Source organism: Amblyraja radiata, chromosome 17 (assembly GCF_010909765.2).
Source record: "Amblyraja radiata isolate CabotCenter1 chromosome 17, sAmbRad1.1.pri, whole genome shotgun sequence".
Taxonomy (NCBI): Eukaryota; Metazoa; Chordata; class Chondrichthyes; order Rajiformes; family Rajidae; genus Amblyraja; species Amblyraja radiata.
Genome location: NC_045972.1, coordinates 29957219 through 29973404, shown reverse-complemented (window position 1 = coordinate 29973404; position 16186 = coordinate 29957219). Strand labels below are relative to the sequence as shown.

Below are 16186 nucleotides of genomic sequence, written 5' to 3'. Positions count from 1 at the left end.
GGCTTTTATTGAAATCTGACAATGTGCAGATTGTCAGATTTGGTAAACACATGTGATTTCCCCCCCCTCTATTACAAAGAGTACAGAGACAAATAAGCAAATGATGGATCTTTGACCCAAAGATTATGGAGGGCACTTCTTCTTGCGTAGGGCGTGCACAGCCTAAAGTTGTAGGACAACTTGTTGTATTTGATCTTATTTGATTGTGCACGCCAGGTTGATTGCATTTGTTGAAACAGGGCGGACCACGTGAAGGTTGCAATCTTCCACCCCATGGAGGGCACTGTATCATCACAGATCCCCACCATCACTTCTTCATTCTGCTACTATCGGGCAAAAGGTACAGAAACCCGAAGCCCCACACCAGCAGGTGCAGGAACAGCTGCTTTCCTGCAACTGTCAGCTTCTATAACTGACCTGTACAACCCTAAACCTATCTCGGTAATGGAACGCCTCTTGCGCGACCAGGGAGTTGATTATTAATATTTTTTTTGCCTAATGCACTTTTTTTTCTTGTAACAGACTTGTAGAATGTAAGTGTATTTTCCGTATGTTTTCATGCGCTTGGTTGTGTCTACGTGCTTGTGCTACCACGGGCAAGATTTTCATAGATTTTGTACCTCAAATAAAACCTATGATCTTTGAATAAAACCGGGCCCAGTCCACACCCATTCGTCGCTCGGGAACCTGTTGCCCTCCGGATGTTTTACTCGGCGCACCAAGCCACTGGAGGTTGGAGTTGCCGGAAGTTACAGGCAGGTGAGCAGCTTTCGCTCGGATTCGCCGCCGACCCTCGGCACCGATCGCCGTTGTGTGCCGATGAGTGAGGACAGAGCTCGCCCTCTCCCCCCCCAACTCCCCGCAATCAGTACGGGTCCGTCTCGTCCTTCCCCGCCCCGGGTCCCCTTCATCTCCCTCCGACTCCTCTCCTACCCTCACACCCGGCCCGGCCCCTCCTTGCCACAAGCTTCCGCCCTAATTCCAGCAGCCTCTCACCCCACTTGTCGAAACCTTGCCCTGCTGTAACTGTTCTTGCCCTTCTCCCTAAAAGCCAAGTTTTCCAGCTCCTCGCCCACCCTCTGTCCAAATGGTGAGAGTCTGTTGGCCCCTCTGCCCAAAATCCAGAGCAGGGTTTGTGGGTCTTGCCTGCAGCAGGATTGAAGGCTTTTGTCTGTTAACCACCCTACCATTACCCCCTCCCCCCACCCACTGCCCATCCAGCTTGCTTGGATGTGGCCAGAGTGGTGTTTTGAAAGCCCTGTATGTTGAGCACCAACCATCACATAGGTGTGTGGGGTGAGAATCAGAGGTGCCACCAGAGTGAGACCCCAGAAATCCCGAATGGGGAAAAAAGGGGGTTGGGTGATTCATTCGGACTGACCGTTTTGATATCCGACTTGGTGAGGCACTCTTTTGTTGCTTGTAGTCTTACTTTGCACAAAAACAAAATGGTCAGTCGACAGCTTTCTAAACCAAATTGGGAGTTGATGCAAATAGGAGTGATATTGAAAAAGATCTGCTTGCATTCAATGCCTTTCACTGATGGTGAGGCACAGAATGTTGACATTTCTTGTTTGAATAAGGGAAATAAATAACCAAACGTTTTCTGTTTTGTTCTCTTGCAGATCCATGGAGCATTGCAAGACCAATAGGAAAAGGCTGCGTGGAGATTCTGTGACAGATCTCTCCGAGTTCAGTCGTCCTGTTCTCAGTGAGATTGAGGAGCTGTTTAATAAAATAATCACTTTTCAGAAGCCGCATGGCAATGAGTGGACTCTGCCTGATGTCCGAGATGTCCAGACAGGGCAGTGCCAGCGGTCCAAGAGGCTGGAGTCCCTGAAGGAGTCGCTCAACCAGGTGAAGAATGAGCTGAGTGACAAGGAGCTGGAGAAGTGGCATGAGCACACCAGCTTCACAAACCGGTCTGGGAAGGTGGTTCCTCATGTCAGGAGGACCATGAACGCTGAACTGTGCACGCAGGCCTGGTGTAAGTTTCACGAGATCTTACGCACATTCCCCTTGCTCCCAGTGGAGGCCCTTCGCAACGGGGAGCTGAACTCTGTGCACCTCTGTGAGGCTCCTGGAGCTTTCATCACCAGCCTCAACCACTATTTGAGGTCCAACCAGATACCCTGTGACTGGAGCTGGGTGGGGAACACTCTCAACCCCTACCACGAGGGCAATGACACCGGCATGATGATAACGGATGACCGGCTGATCGCAGGCACCCTGCCTTGGTGGTACTTTGGTCCTGATGACACTGGTGACATTATGGACCCGCAGTATCTCCAGGGTCTGACAGAGTTTACGCGGAACATGAAGAGCATCCACCTGGTGACGGCGGATGGCAGCGTGGATTGTCAGGACAACCCTGGTGAGCAGGAGGTTCTGGTAGCCCCCTTGCACTACTGTGAAGCCATCTCCGCCCTGAAGCTGCTGAGCCCTGGCGGCTCGCTGGTGCTGAAGATGTTCACCTTATTTGAGCGCTCCTCAGTCTGCCTGCTCTACCTGCTCAACTGCTGCTTCAACAAGGTTCACGTCTTCAAGCCGGGCACCAGCAAGGCGGGCAACTCCGAGGTCTACGCTGTCTGCCTGGAGTACGCAGGACAAAGATCGCTGGGGGGCCACTTTGAGCAGCTGGTGCAGAGCTTCGGGCCGGAGGTGGTGGGGGAGGCAGTGGTGGCCCGCGTCCCTGTCCCGCCCTCCTTCCTGGGCCAGCTGGAGGATTGCTGCCACTTTTTCCACCAGCTCCAGACCGGCACCATCCGGGAGAATCTGCGGCTCTTTGGGAAGACAGACTCCCAGGTGGCCAGTCTGCTGGCGGAGAAACGGGACTGCGCCGCCAGCTTCTACCTGAACCGGTTCTGCCTGCGCCCTCTGTCCCGGGATGCCTGGGTGTTGAAGGGGCCAGGGGCCGTCCGGGGACTGTCCAGCAGGCTCTTGGCCCAGGGCAGGAAGCAGCACACCGGCTCCTACAACGAGAGGCAGGAGCTGGCTCGGCAGGGCTGGCAGCAGCGGGTGCGCAGAGGGTACCTCGGACCTGATGTGGATGGGCACAGCCAGCGTCCCCTGGAGAATCCCTACATCCTGCAGGGAGCGGAAGGGCACCCCGACCCACTGTCCTGGTACGTGTTGGAGGGCCGTGGTCTGAGCCGGCTGGCTAGCTCCCCCTTCTGCCAGCCGTGGTTGCTGCGGGATCTAAACGAGGCGCTGGTCACGTGCCAGGCTGCTCCCGTTGCCCACTGCCCCTCCTGCTGCTCCTACACTGGGCAGCAAGTGCTCACGCAGCTGGCCCTCATGAGGGAGCAGCTGGGCGACCTCACAGTGATGCCGTGCCCGCCCTGGGAGTGCCTGGTGATTGGGAGTCTGGAGCACTATCCAGCCCCAAGGCAGTCCAGTGGCGTCCAGCTACGGCAGTGCCAGTCTGTGCCCCCACCCCCTGCCCGCTGCACTGAGCTCCATGATGGGGACCCTGGCTACCAGCGGTGGCTACTGGGGGCCGTCCTGGAGGCAGTCACAGAGAGCACTGAGAACGGTGCCCTGGTCCTCCCCCTCCTTTCCTGCTTCACCCGCTTCACGGCGGGTTTGGTGTTCGTGCTCCAACACTGCTTCCGTGCCTTGTCCTTTGCCAGCCCCACCTCCTCAGATGCCCTGGGGCACCTGGCTGCCCTCCTGTGCGTAGGCTTTTGCCGTCCCCCTAGCCAGCTGGTGGAGTTCCTAAGGAGGATGCAGGGCCAGCTGAGCGAGAGGCCAGAGTCTGGGAGCGAGCAGTCCCGGCAGGTGCTGCAGTTTGTGCCCATGGAGCTGCTAATCAACGGGCCCCTGCCGGAGTTCCTGAGTGCGGTCAACCTTGCCATCACCAAGCAGAGACTTCACCTGGCGCTCCAGACCACCACGTAGATCAGCGTGTTCCGGACTGCACGAGGCGACCACACGGCAGCATTGGTCCGCTGGAGCAGCTTGTCCGCCAGAATTCACCGGAGGCAAGGGAATCCTCCAGAGGCGTCCAGTCACAAGGGAGTTGCACGGCAGCTTCGACCAAAGGGGGTCAGGGTCCACAATGGTCCTATGGCCCAGTGTTGGCTTCATGGGGCAGACTCACCTGAAGAGCTCAGAGTGCAGCATGCAAGGTGTGAACGCAGGCTGACTAAGATCACAGAGCTGGGCGTCATCGTAGGGCTCTGATCCAAGCTGTCAGATATTTAGCCGAAAGACATTGGGAGGGAGTGGGGAGTGTTCCACCTTGTGATGGGTGTGGTGCCTGGGAATTGCATGGAAAATGTGACGAGGTCAGTCTGGAGATGTTGAGCTGTGTGCTGTTTGCCCTGTGGAATGAGGAGTCTGATCAGTCATTGTGTTTGTGTAAATAATTATTTCACACACCGGGGACCACATTGCATCACAATGTGGCTCATGAGCCAGGTGTGACTTGGTGATGGTGTTAGGAGCAGGGACGGCTGTAAACTTGCCAGGGACTCTCTTCCACAAATGAGCGATTACATTTTGGAATTCATTTATTCTTGTGTTTCAAGTCCAGCAGATATGTGAAGGGCAAGCAATGTGGGAAAGTTGTGTCCAGCTGTCTCTAGGATTTCAACTCGGCCACGAGTTGGGAATCACTGGTTTGATTTATCTGACTTCCTTTCCCCCATTACTCCAATGGAATAGGAAATGACTTTATAGGAATTGAGTGCGTGTTTTACCAAATGATAGAATCTATGGTATGAATTACAAGCCTTGCAGCAGTGAAATTACTGTCCTATCTCTCATTATCCTTGTTTCCTGTACAACACAGATGCTTAGTGTGCACTCCTATGCAGCACTATCCCATTCCAACTATTTGTATCTCAGTAGTAGCAGCTGTTATTTTTGCAGTTTAGTGGGGCTGGTGAGGTCTGAGGTGCATACCAAAAGTCAGGATGGTTCCTCTTCACTGTGTGAGTATTGTTCAACAATCCTCTGCAGGATATGGGCCAAACGCAGGTAGGTGGGACTAATGTAGATAGGACATGTTGGTCGATATGGGCAAGTTGGGCCGAAGGACCTGTTCCCACGCTGTGGCCACTACAACTCCCATGATTAGTTGTATAGCAGTGATATAATCATAAGTTATAGAAACATATTAGACCATTCTGCCCATCAAGTATACCCTGCCATTCAATCATGGCTGATCTACCTTTTCCTCTCAACCACATTCTCGTGCCTTCTCCCCATAACTGCTAACGTATGTACTAATCAAGGATATATCGATATGACATCCACAGACTTCAGTGACAACAAATTCCACAGATTCACCACCCTCTACTAAAGAAATGCCTCATCTTTCCAAATGTGCGTCCTTTTATTCTGAAGCTGTGGCCTCTGGTCCTAGACTCTCCCACTAGTAGAATCATCCTCTCCACATCCACTCTTCGAGGTCTTTTAGTATTAGGTAAATTTCAATGCGGTTTCCCCCCCACCCCCACCCCCCATCCCCTCATCCTTCTAAACTCCAGCGAGTACAGACCCAGTGTTGTCAAACGCTCATCATGTGTTAACCCAATCATTCCTGGTACCATTTTTGTAAACCTCTGGACACTCGCCAATGCCAGCATATCCTTCCTCAGATATGGGGCCCAAAACTGCTCACAATACTCCCACAATATAACATTTAAAACATTTCTATGTTTAAAACATTAAATAATTATTTTAGAAAACGTTATCTTCAGCCCAGTATCTGGCGCACCAGCATCTGGTGTAACAGTTTATTGTCTTGCCATAAAATGCCAGTGTTAAACTTAAGGTGCATAATGTTAATCTTTAGCATAAAGAGAGGGCCAAGGCAGGAGTTGGAATAAGAGCCACGTCTCGTACTGTGGTATCGCTTGTGCTGACCTTGTGAGAACACTGAACAATGCTAATTTGATTTTCGGAAGCAAGATGTTTAGTCAGAACTAACTCAGAACAGAATAATGAAGCTTCGAGAGAGGAAGCATAAATATTTCAGGACGTCGGGCCGTTCTTCAAAGCCACGTCATCTCCTGTTGTGTAGGACATGCAACTGCAATTCTATGAACACCAAAACCATACAAATTGCTCCAGGCCAAATGGAGGAACCAGTTTTGTGATTGAGAAATACATTTTGGCCACAGGGCCAGGGATTCTTTGGAGCCAGTTTGAGTTTATCTGCGATCCAAAGGGCAGGAGAAATGGACGATGTTTTGGCAGGGAATACTGGTGGTTGGAAAGGGATGATGCTCAAATGTGGTAGAGACTAAAACACTTGTTTGGTTGCAGGTATCTGAAGCTTGTGATCCTTGGGGGAGAGATAAATAGAAGAGCAGAGTAGTGTTTGCTTCTTTGAGTCTGTAAGAGAGCTTTCTTAGTGCAGAGTTTGGGTTGTGTAGCACAGATGAAAACCAACTAGACTGTTGGTCCTTTGTCAACTGTGAAATACCACTAATTTGTTTTCCTGGTCAGTCTGCAGCCCATATCAGTGCTGCCTGAATTTCTGGCTGTAAGAGGGTAATCTGCCAGGCCAGTGCATGGGGATTCTATTGGGATACTGAGCACTTTATAGAGAACACCAGTATCAGATAACCAGCCCTTCCAGTTTGGGTTAGAAGGGATAATTTTGATAGACGCATCAAACGGTGATATTAGCTCAATTTTTCCTATCTGCATGGATGCAGTCTGACCTGCTGCGTTTCCCAGGAACTTCAAATCAAAATACTCAGTAACTGGGAGTTTGTTTTGGGGTTTGAATAGCCAGTGATTACTGATGAACCATATAAAGATCGATCCCATAGTGTCCCAAGAAGATATTGATGTCCAGTAGTGGTTGGGATGTGTCTGGCACTGGATATGGCTTGGTAGCACCATGATACCACTTGACTACATGAGAAATGCATTCTGTGAATGATAAGGGACCTCTTTCTTATTGTTTATTACTTTCATTTGTTTTATGTAAAATAATTTTTCGTTTTTTCAAAAGTGCACTTTAACATACCCTTTGGAGCTGAAAAGGAAATCAATAAATCCTGTGGGAGATAAATATTCCTGTTTTGACGTTAATGTTATTGGTTGGAGAATGTTTTCATCTGAAATAAAAATGGCTCTATATTCAGAGATTGAAATAACCATGTACAACTAGTTTTGTTTGTATGGAGAACCATTAAATGTCTTCAGATTTACACAAGCCAAGTTTGATTTGATTTTTTGTTGCTCCCTTGACTGGGGTGGCATTTCTATTGATGAATAATGGTTTAATCACCTTGCTGCTCCACAATGAAGCTATCAGTGCAGACACTGGCAATGACAGCACACATTTCGATGCTGAGTAAAATCCTTCCTGTACTGTCCCAACGAACACTCCAAGAGCAGGTAAAGTATCGATATATCAACTAAGTATCCTCTCCAGCACCTAATAGTATACAACCACAGCAGATACATATTTTTTGGAAGGTTGTTGGTTGACAAACTGCTGGTGTAGATGAATGGTAATACAAGTTATAGAGTTGTACAAGGCACAATCCAGGTGACCAAGATGCATCATCTACACTAGTCCCACTTACCTGTGTTTAGGACATATCCCTCTAAACTTTTATTATCTATGGACCTGTCCAAATGTCTCTTGAATGTAATATTGTCTGCCTCAACTAGCTCCTTTGGAAACTCGTTCCATATAACCAGCACCCTTTGTGCGGATAAAGTTACCTCTCTGGTTCCTATTAATTTTTTTCCCTCTCACTTTAAACTTATGTCCTCTGGTTCTCGATTTCCCCGACTCTGGGTAAACGAGTCTGTGCATTCACCCTATCTATTCATCTCATGATCTCTTACAGCTCTAAGATCATCCCTCATCCTCTTGCGCCTGCCCAACTTCTGCGTATACCTCAAGTCCTGGCAATATCTTCATAAATATTCGCTGTATTCTTTCCAGCTTAACAACATCCTTCCTATAGCAGGTGACCAAAACTGAACACAATATTCCAAATGCAGCCTCACAATGTTCAATTGTAACATAACATCCCAACTTCTTGTTACAATATCTGCTGTATAAAAATCTTGCTTTGTAATCTATAATCTTTCCCCTTGTGCCCCACGCAACAAGAAAGCTTTTAATTGTACCTCAGTACACTTGACAATCTATATAATTAAAAGTCTCATCTTGACCACTTCCTGTCTTCGCTGTATATTGATTTTAGAAAAAAAGCTGCCCTGCATTGCTGTGATTTTTGGCCATCTTACTCAGTCCTCCGCTGAGCCAGCACCGAGGATTTTTCCCATCGATGAAAAATAAAAAAGTTGTGAGTGTTTAAAAAAAACCTTGATCAGCTGATTGGCCCTCTCACCTGTCAATCTCTGCAATTAAGGTAACACCCCTTCTGTGGGGGGGGGGGTTGGACTATAAAACCCTGGATGCCTGGATGCGAGTCAGTCACTGTAAGATCGCGAGGGAGCGGCCACGACTGTCATTCTAAGCAGTGAATCAATTGAACTGTAGTCTGCAATGCACTTGCAATAAATGATTTGTTAGCCCTTAATGACAATGCCATGAGTTGTTTGGCCTGCTGCCCTGCCTGTGCTTGAAACTGCAGTGCTTTATTTGGTCCGACTGGAAGGAATAAATGCTTTATTAGGTCCGACTGGAAGAAATAAATGCTTTATTCGATCCGATTGTGTTTAGTCCAAAAGTCCCGCTCATTTCGTGACTTCTGCTTATTGGACGGGTCGCACTGATTGCGTAATTTCCGGTGAGTGCAGAGGTCATGCTGATTGCGGAAATGCCGCTGACTGCAGAAGCCCCACAGTGGAGATGCCGTGCTCAGCCGTGAGAGTAGATTCAAGAAAGTTTACTGCCATATATATGATGTGTGAGTCAGTGTGTGTGTGTGTGTGTTTGTATTGGAATTGGTGGAGAGGTGGAATATTGCGTTGGGGGACCAGCCCTCCCGTGTGAAGCTGGGGCCCAACGGGTCCCACTTAGTCTAGTAAGAAACTAAACTAGACTGGTCCTTGATTATGCTGGCTGCCTTGTGTGAAGTGTAGATGAGTCAATGGAAGGGAGGCTGGTTTGTGTGTTGGGCTGGGCTACGTCCACAATTCTCTGCAATTTCTTGCTGTCTTGGAATGGAGCTGGATGGATGGATTAGGTACTTGAAGCTGTTGACCATCTCTACTTCGGCCCCATCACTGCAGGGTGGAGAGTGTGTACTGTTTTGCCTTCTGAAGTCGAGCACTATCTCCTTTGTCTTGCTGAAATTGAGTGAGAGGTTGTCTTAGCACTTAGTTACAAGGATCTCAATCTCTGTGGCGGCTCCCAAGGGTCGTGCCATCATACTGTCGAACCGCTCGGCACGGGAGTGGTTCAGTCCGGAGGCGGCCCTTAGCCAGAGGGTTTAAAGGCAGGGGTTTTGGTGCCATCTTTCTCTTGTTTGGTCTTCCCTACAACCGGGAGGAACTTAATTAAAGGTGCCTCTCAAAACACTGGACTTTTGTGCTTCCTATTGAGACCCACGCGCCACACTGGTGATCCCCGACGCTCCATTGGCGTCATGATGGAGAGAAGAGAAAGCCCTACCTCCTCACAGGCTGGCCCGGCCCTGTCTTTGGACGCGGTCTCGGTGAAACTGCCCAACTTCTGGACCACCCGGCCGCTCATCTGGTTCCAGCAGGCGGAGGCCCAGTTCAACCTGCGGGGCATCACGGTCGATGCCAAGCGCTTCTATTACCTGGTGGGGCCCTCGACCAGGACCCGGTTGAAGAGGTCACGGACTTCCTCGCAGCCCCCCCGGACACTGATAAATATCTCGGCCTTAAGGAGCTCCTGCTCCAGATTTATGGCCTAAGCAGGATGGAGCATGCTGCTAGGATCCTGCATATGGAGGGCCTAGGCAACCGACGGCCATCTAGCCTCCTAAAGGGGAAAGAGAACCGGGTGGCCGACGCATTGTCCCGCCCCGCTATCAACGCCGTGTTCGAGGTGACGCCCGGAATTGACTATCCTGCTCTGGCAGAGGCACAGCTCACGGACGATGAGGTGCCCGCCTACCGGACTGCCATCTCCGGCCTCCGTCTTGAGGATGTCCCTCTCGGTCCTGGAGGAGTGACAATCCTGTGCGATGTGTCGTCCGGTCAGCCGCGCCCCATTGTCCCTGCCACCTGGCGCCGGAGGGTGTTCGAGGTGATCCACGGACTGGCTCACCCATCAATCCGGGCGACAACGGCACTAGTGGCCGCTCGTTTCATGTGGCACGGTCTGCGCAAGCAGGTTGGCCATTGGGCTCGCACCTGCATTTCGTGCCTGATGGCAAAAATCCAGCGCCATGTCCGTGCGCCTCTCCAGGAGTTTGGTCTACCTCACCGGTGATTCGACCATCTCCACGTAGACATTGTAGGGCCTCTCCCGCCGTCCCGGGGCATCACCCACCTTCTTACAATGGTGGACCGCTTCACGCGGTGGCCGGAGGCCATTCCGCTGGCCGATACTTCAACGGCTACGTGTGCTCGTGCGTTGTCTGCGCACTGGATTGCTCGCTTCGGGGTGCCGGCGCACATTCCTCAGACCGGGGGCCACAGTTCACCTCCGAGCTGTGATCAGCCATGGCTCGCTTGCTGGGGGTGCGGCTACACCACACCACGGCTTACCACCCGCAAGCTAACGGTCTGGTGTAGAGGTTCCACCGGCAGCTAAAGGCAGCACTGAAGGCACGACTCTCCTGCCCGGACTGGATGGACGAGTTGCCGTGGGTCATGCTGGGCATCCGGACCGCTCCCAAAGAGGACTTGGCCTCATCATCGGCGGAGCTCGTGTACGGGTCGCCACTCACGGTGCCCGGGGAGTTTGTGCCGTCGGCGCCTGGGCAGCAGGGAATGCCCTCATCCACCCTAAAGCGCCTTCGCGAGCGAGTTGGCAGGCTCGCACCCGTCCCGATGTCCCGCCATGGGACATTTCGCCCACACGTGCCATCAGCCCTCAGGGACTGCCCATACGTCTTCCTGCGCCGTGATGCCCACCGGACGCCACTCCAGAGGCCGTACGAGGGCCCGTTCCGGGTGCTGGAACACGGGCAGTCGACTTTTGTCCTGGACATGGGGGGCCGGCCGGAGGCAGTGTCGATTGACCGTTTGAAGCCGGCACACCTGGACATTGACCAGCCGGTGCTGGTTGCCCAACCTCGGCCTCGAGGGCGCCCCCCTTCACGGCTCCCTCCGCCTGTCACTCCACCTGTCCCTCGACCATTCCCTCAACCTGTCCCTCCACCTATGCCTCCGCCAGCCCCACGATCGGCTGACTTCCGCACGTGGGCCGGCCGGGTCGTGCGCCCGCCGGTGCGTTTCGTGCTTCTGGTTCTGGGGGGGGGGGGGGTCCTGTGGCGGCTCCCAAGGGTCGTGCCATCATACTGTCGAACCCCTCGGCACGGGAGTGGTTCAGTCCGGAGGCGGCCCTTAGCCAGAGGGTTTAAAGGCAGGGGTTGGGTGCCATCTTTCTTTTGTTTGGTCTTCCCTACAACCGGGAGGAACATAATTAAAGGTGCCTCTCAAAACACTGGACTTCGTGCTTCCTTTTGAGACCCACGCACCACATCTCTTTCTATACACTCATCATTATTCGTTATCCAGCCCACTGCGGTGGCATCATCTGCAAATTTAAAGATTGTGTTGAATTTGTATTTGGCTGCAGTCGTAAATTTATTAGCGGGGGCCGACAACACATCCTTGCGAGGCACCAGTGTGAAGAATTATGATCGAGGATGATTTGTCACCTTATTTCACTGAATGCGATCTGTGGGTCAGGAAGTGAAAGATCACGTTGCAGAGGGGAGTGTTGACTCTAAGTTCCATGTGTTTGGAGATGATCTTGGCTGGGATAATGGTATTGAAAGCAGAGCCAAAGTCTGACGTAGGTGTCCTTATCCAATTGTTCCAGGTATAGGTTTAAGCGATGGCATCAGCCGTGGACCTGTTGTGGTGGTAGGTGAACTGCAGTGGATCAAGGTTGCTTGGTAGACTGGATTTAATGCATTCCATAACCAGCCTCTCGAAGTATGTCATGATGGTAAATGTCAAGGCTGTGCTGTAGTCGTTAAGATCTTGCTTTTCTTTGGCTGTCTGATGCTGTCTGACCTGCTGTGTTATTCCAGCATTTTGTGTCTATCTTTGGTGTAAACCACATCTGCAGTTCCTTCCTACACCACTTTCAAGGAATGATCTGCACTCCGAGATCCCTCTGCAACACTTCCCAAACCTCCACCATTCACTGTGAAAGTCCAGCCCGGTTTGACTTCCCAAAATGTAACACCTCACACTTATCTGCATTAAACTCAATTAGCCATTCCACAGCTCAATTGCCTCGATGATCAAGAGCATGTTGTAATTTTTGATAACCATCGTCACTATCTACAACTCACTTCAATGTTGTTTATGTTGTTATTCACAGTTTGGAATTTTGTCTGTTGTTGCACTCTCCTACACTCCTCTACCTTGGATGCAGACTTGAGAACTATGATTGAGTCATAGAGTGATTCAGTGTGGAAACAGGCCCTTTGGCCCAACTTGCCCACACCGGCCAACGTGTGTCCCAGCTACACTAGTTCCACCTGCCCGCATTTGGTCCATATCCCTCCAAACCGATCCAATGCATGTCTTACTGTTTCTTAAATGTTGTAGTGTTGGATTAAATGTAGAGCGAGGCATATGCCAAGCGGTGAGGTTACACATTGTGCCATTCTGTTGTGGATAGCCCCTAGTGTCTGATGCAGCTATAATTCTGAGCTGCCAGATTTGATCTGAAACTATCCTGCAACTCGTTCCTTTATAAAATCATTGTCACCTCACTGGTCAGCAAAAAGTGAAATATTCCACCGACATAAGAAGATAGAGATGCTCCTTGACAACAAAGGGATGGACAAGATAAAATCACAAGCAACTGTCGAAATAGCAGATGTATTAAATAATTACTTTGCTTCAACATTTGGCAGGGAGACAGAGGAGTTAACATTACATTAGATGAGATTAGAAATGATTTAACCTAGCTAAACATAGGAGAAATATTAAACAAATTAATCAAACTCAAAAAGGACAAAACCTCTGGTCTGAACAAATTGCATCCATGCATTTTAAAGGAATCCAGGATATTGATGAGACATATTTAATAATTTATGAGACAAAGGTGCAAAGCAGGACAGCTATAGAAAGCTAACAAAACACACCTTAAGAAGGATTACAAACCAAGTCTGGGCAACTAGTGACTAGTCAAATTGAAAGAAAAATAATGGAATCCTCTCTAGAGATTTTTTTTAAATAAAAAAATCTAATAATAACTAATGCAGATTTTTTTTCCTTGGTCTCCCCTCATGTCCTATTCAAACTCATATTTTTCATGATACTGATTGCTGTTGACTACAAAATTCCATCCTGCTCCATCCAGTTTGTAAATGCTGTTAACTGTTCCTTCCGATACTGCCATCATCCACTGCTTCCCTTGAAGCAAACTATCCTCGATGCCCTCTATTCCTGAAAATCTCTAATTTTTCTGCCAAATTACTTATCCTGCATTCTGTTTTGGTTGAGCAGAAATGTCTTCCCCTCAAACTCTGGGAAGATCAAAACAATTCCCTTTGATCTGAAGTACAAACTCTGTTTGCCAGTCATTGATCCAATCCTTTTTGTGGCTGATCCCAGAGCCTGAACCAGATCAATATCGCCCCAATCCTCAATGTGAGTTTCCAAACAAATATCTTCCCTAACACCTAAATAACCTATTTCCGATTCTGTTCATCCGCCTGTACTTCAGTGCATATGCTCCTGCAACATTTCTGCAAGCGTCTCTTACTTGAAAACCTACTTTTGTACCTGAATGCTTTCCTTTCTTGTCTCTCCCTCAGTTACATCTTACAAGCCTCCAAACTGCAGCATTTATGTTTTATGCATATCTGATTGTCATTGCCTCATTACTGGAAGATGTAACTCTCTCCGTAAAGCTCTTTGCTTTTAAGTAATTTAACAAATTTGAGTTGATTGGCCATCAAAAGAAAAATTGAAAACTTATGATTTGCTATCACATTATTTTTGTGATAACTTCCTGTGAAATCTCTTTGGATGTTTTACAATGTTGAGGGTGCTTCAGGCAAGGAAGGTGTAATTTTTGTTTTTTTCTGCACACTTTTTCTATCATACATATCTGAGTCATTGAACTACACAAGAGGCATGCAAGAATGTAGTCTGCATGTGTTTCTATGCTTATATACCTGCTTCTGAATAATTATGTGCACTAACAAGCACATTTCTCTGTTTCTATGTATTTTGGTTGTCTACCCGACTATGAAGGATGTTCTCTGTACATTTACATCCTATCCTAAGACTACCTGAATCATTTCACTTCACTGGCTTTTCTGGGTTAGCCTGATATTCTGATCCCACAGACAGTTGCAAAATGCTGAAGAAACTCAGCGGGACTAACAGCATCTCTGGATAGAAGGAATGGGTGACGTTTCTTCAGAATGAAGAAGGGTCTTGACCCGGAACATCACCCAATCCTTCTATCCAGAGATGCTGTCTGTCTTGCTGAGTTACTCCAGCATTTTGAGTCTATCTGCAGTTCCTTCTGCACATATTCTGATCCCATGCCAGTAATCAATGCCAAGAGTCAAGTGTTTTATTGTCATACATCCTGAAATGGAACAATGAAATTCTTTCTTGCAGCAGCTCAACAGATATTCAAAATTATACTCTGTAAACACCATTATAAACAACCAAAAAAGTTCAGTATGTAAAACAAACAATAATAGTGCAAAGATGAAAACAATGACCCTCGCCTGTGTAAACCTATCACATGCCACTCTTCATCCGGCCTCTCCCCTTTTCCAGCTTTCTTCTACCCCCTACAAGAAGGGCCTCGACCCGAAACGTCACCTATCCATGTTCTTCCGAGATGCTGCATGATCTGCTGAGTTACTCCAGAACTTTGTGCCCCCAAGTCTATGTAGTTTGGAGGTTGTAATGTTTAATAACTTAATGTTTGTAGGGAAGAAGCTACTGCTGAACCTGGACATTACAGTTTCAGTTTCCTACACTTTCATCCCCATGGCAGGAGTGAAATGAGAGTGTGGTCAAGATGTTGTTGGTCCGTGGTGGTGCTGGCTGCCTTTCTGAGGCAGCGACTCTTGTAGATCCCTTCAATGATTGAGAGGTCAGTACTGGGATGGACTGGGCAGTGTTGTTCACCTTCTGTAATCTTCTTTGTTCCTCAACATTCGAGTCGCTGAACCAGTACAAGTCAATATGCTCTCTAAGGTACACTTATAGAAACTCAGGAGAGCATTCGACTACATACTGAATCTCCTCAACCTCTACATTTAAGGATGTAGAGGCTTTCTTTGTGATTACATTGATGCTTATATTCGCTGCAAATCCCAATTTCCAAGATGGTTGCTTGTGTTTCGGCTCCCCCAGTGCAGCACCGGGTGCCTGTATAGAGTCTAAAGGGTTCATTTTCAACAGAAATAACTAGTCCAGTTCAAATGAATGGGAGCCATCAATTGGCAGGATAAATGTCAGTGGAATATATTTCATTATTTGATTTCAATGTTTTGAATTGTATGTGTGTGTGTAGGTTTTAGTGTTTAAATGCAAACAAAATATTGGAATCGTATATATATTTCTGAAACCCTATACTTTACACTTTAGAGATGCAGTGTGTAAACAAGCCCTTCAGCCCACCAAGTCCACGCCAGCCAGCAATCACCCCATGCACTAGCACTATCTTACAAATGAGGGACATTTCCCCATTTACAGATGCCAATTAATCTACAAACCGATTCATCTTTGGAGTGTGGGAGGGAACTAAAGCACCCAGAGAGCACATACAAACTTCGTGCAGACAGCACCCATAGTCAGGATAGAACCCGGGTCTTTGGCTCTGTAAGGCAGCAACTCTACCACTGCTCCACTGTGCCACCTCTTGTTAAATGAATGCCAAAGAGCACGAATAAGTGAACAAAAAATAAAATTACTTGTATTTCGAAACATTTATCTGTGGGGAATAAAATTAGTGTTTCAGGGCGGATATTTTGTCAATATATGCTATTAAATATTTTTTCAGACCACATGTTTCAAAGTGGGGTACTTTAAATAGCAGGATTTATTAATTAATAATTTAAATTGATGCTATTTTATGTAATTTTGATTGATTGTGGTGAGGATG

At 48.4% G+C, this 16186-nt stretch overlaps 1 protein-coding gene across 2 annotated transcripts; it reads left to right on the top strand.

The window, feature by feature from the left end:
- The first annotated feature begins 630 nt into the window (after window positions 1-630).
- cmtr2 (cap methyltransferase 2) lies at window positions 631-7177 on the top strand. 2 transcript variants are annotated; one of them, XM_033035972.1, is made up of 2 exons: window positions 631-759; window positions 1626-7177. In XM_033035972.1, exon 2 carries the CDS (start codon window positions 1630-1632, stop codon window positions 3898-3900), a length of 2271 nt encoding a protein of 756 aa, XP_032891863.1. In that variant the 5' UTR covers window positions 631-759; window positions 1626-1629; the 3' UTR covers window positions 3901-7177. The 2 variants fall into 2 exon arrangements, with proteins under 2 accessions (XP_032891863.1, XP_032891864.1); XM_033035973.1 differs by lacking the exon at window positions 631-759 and adding an exon at window positions 781-1400.
- The last annotated feature ends 9009 nt before the right edge of the window (window positions 7178-16186 follow it).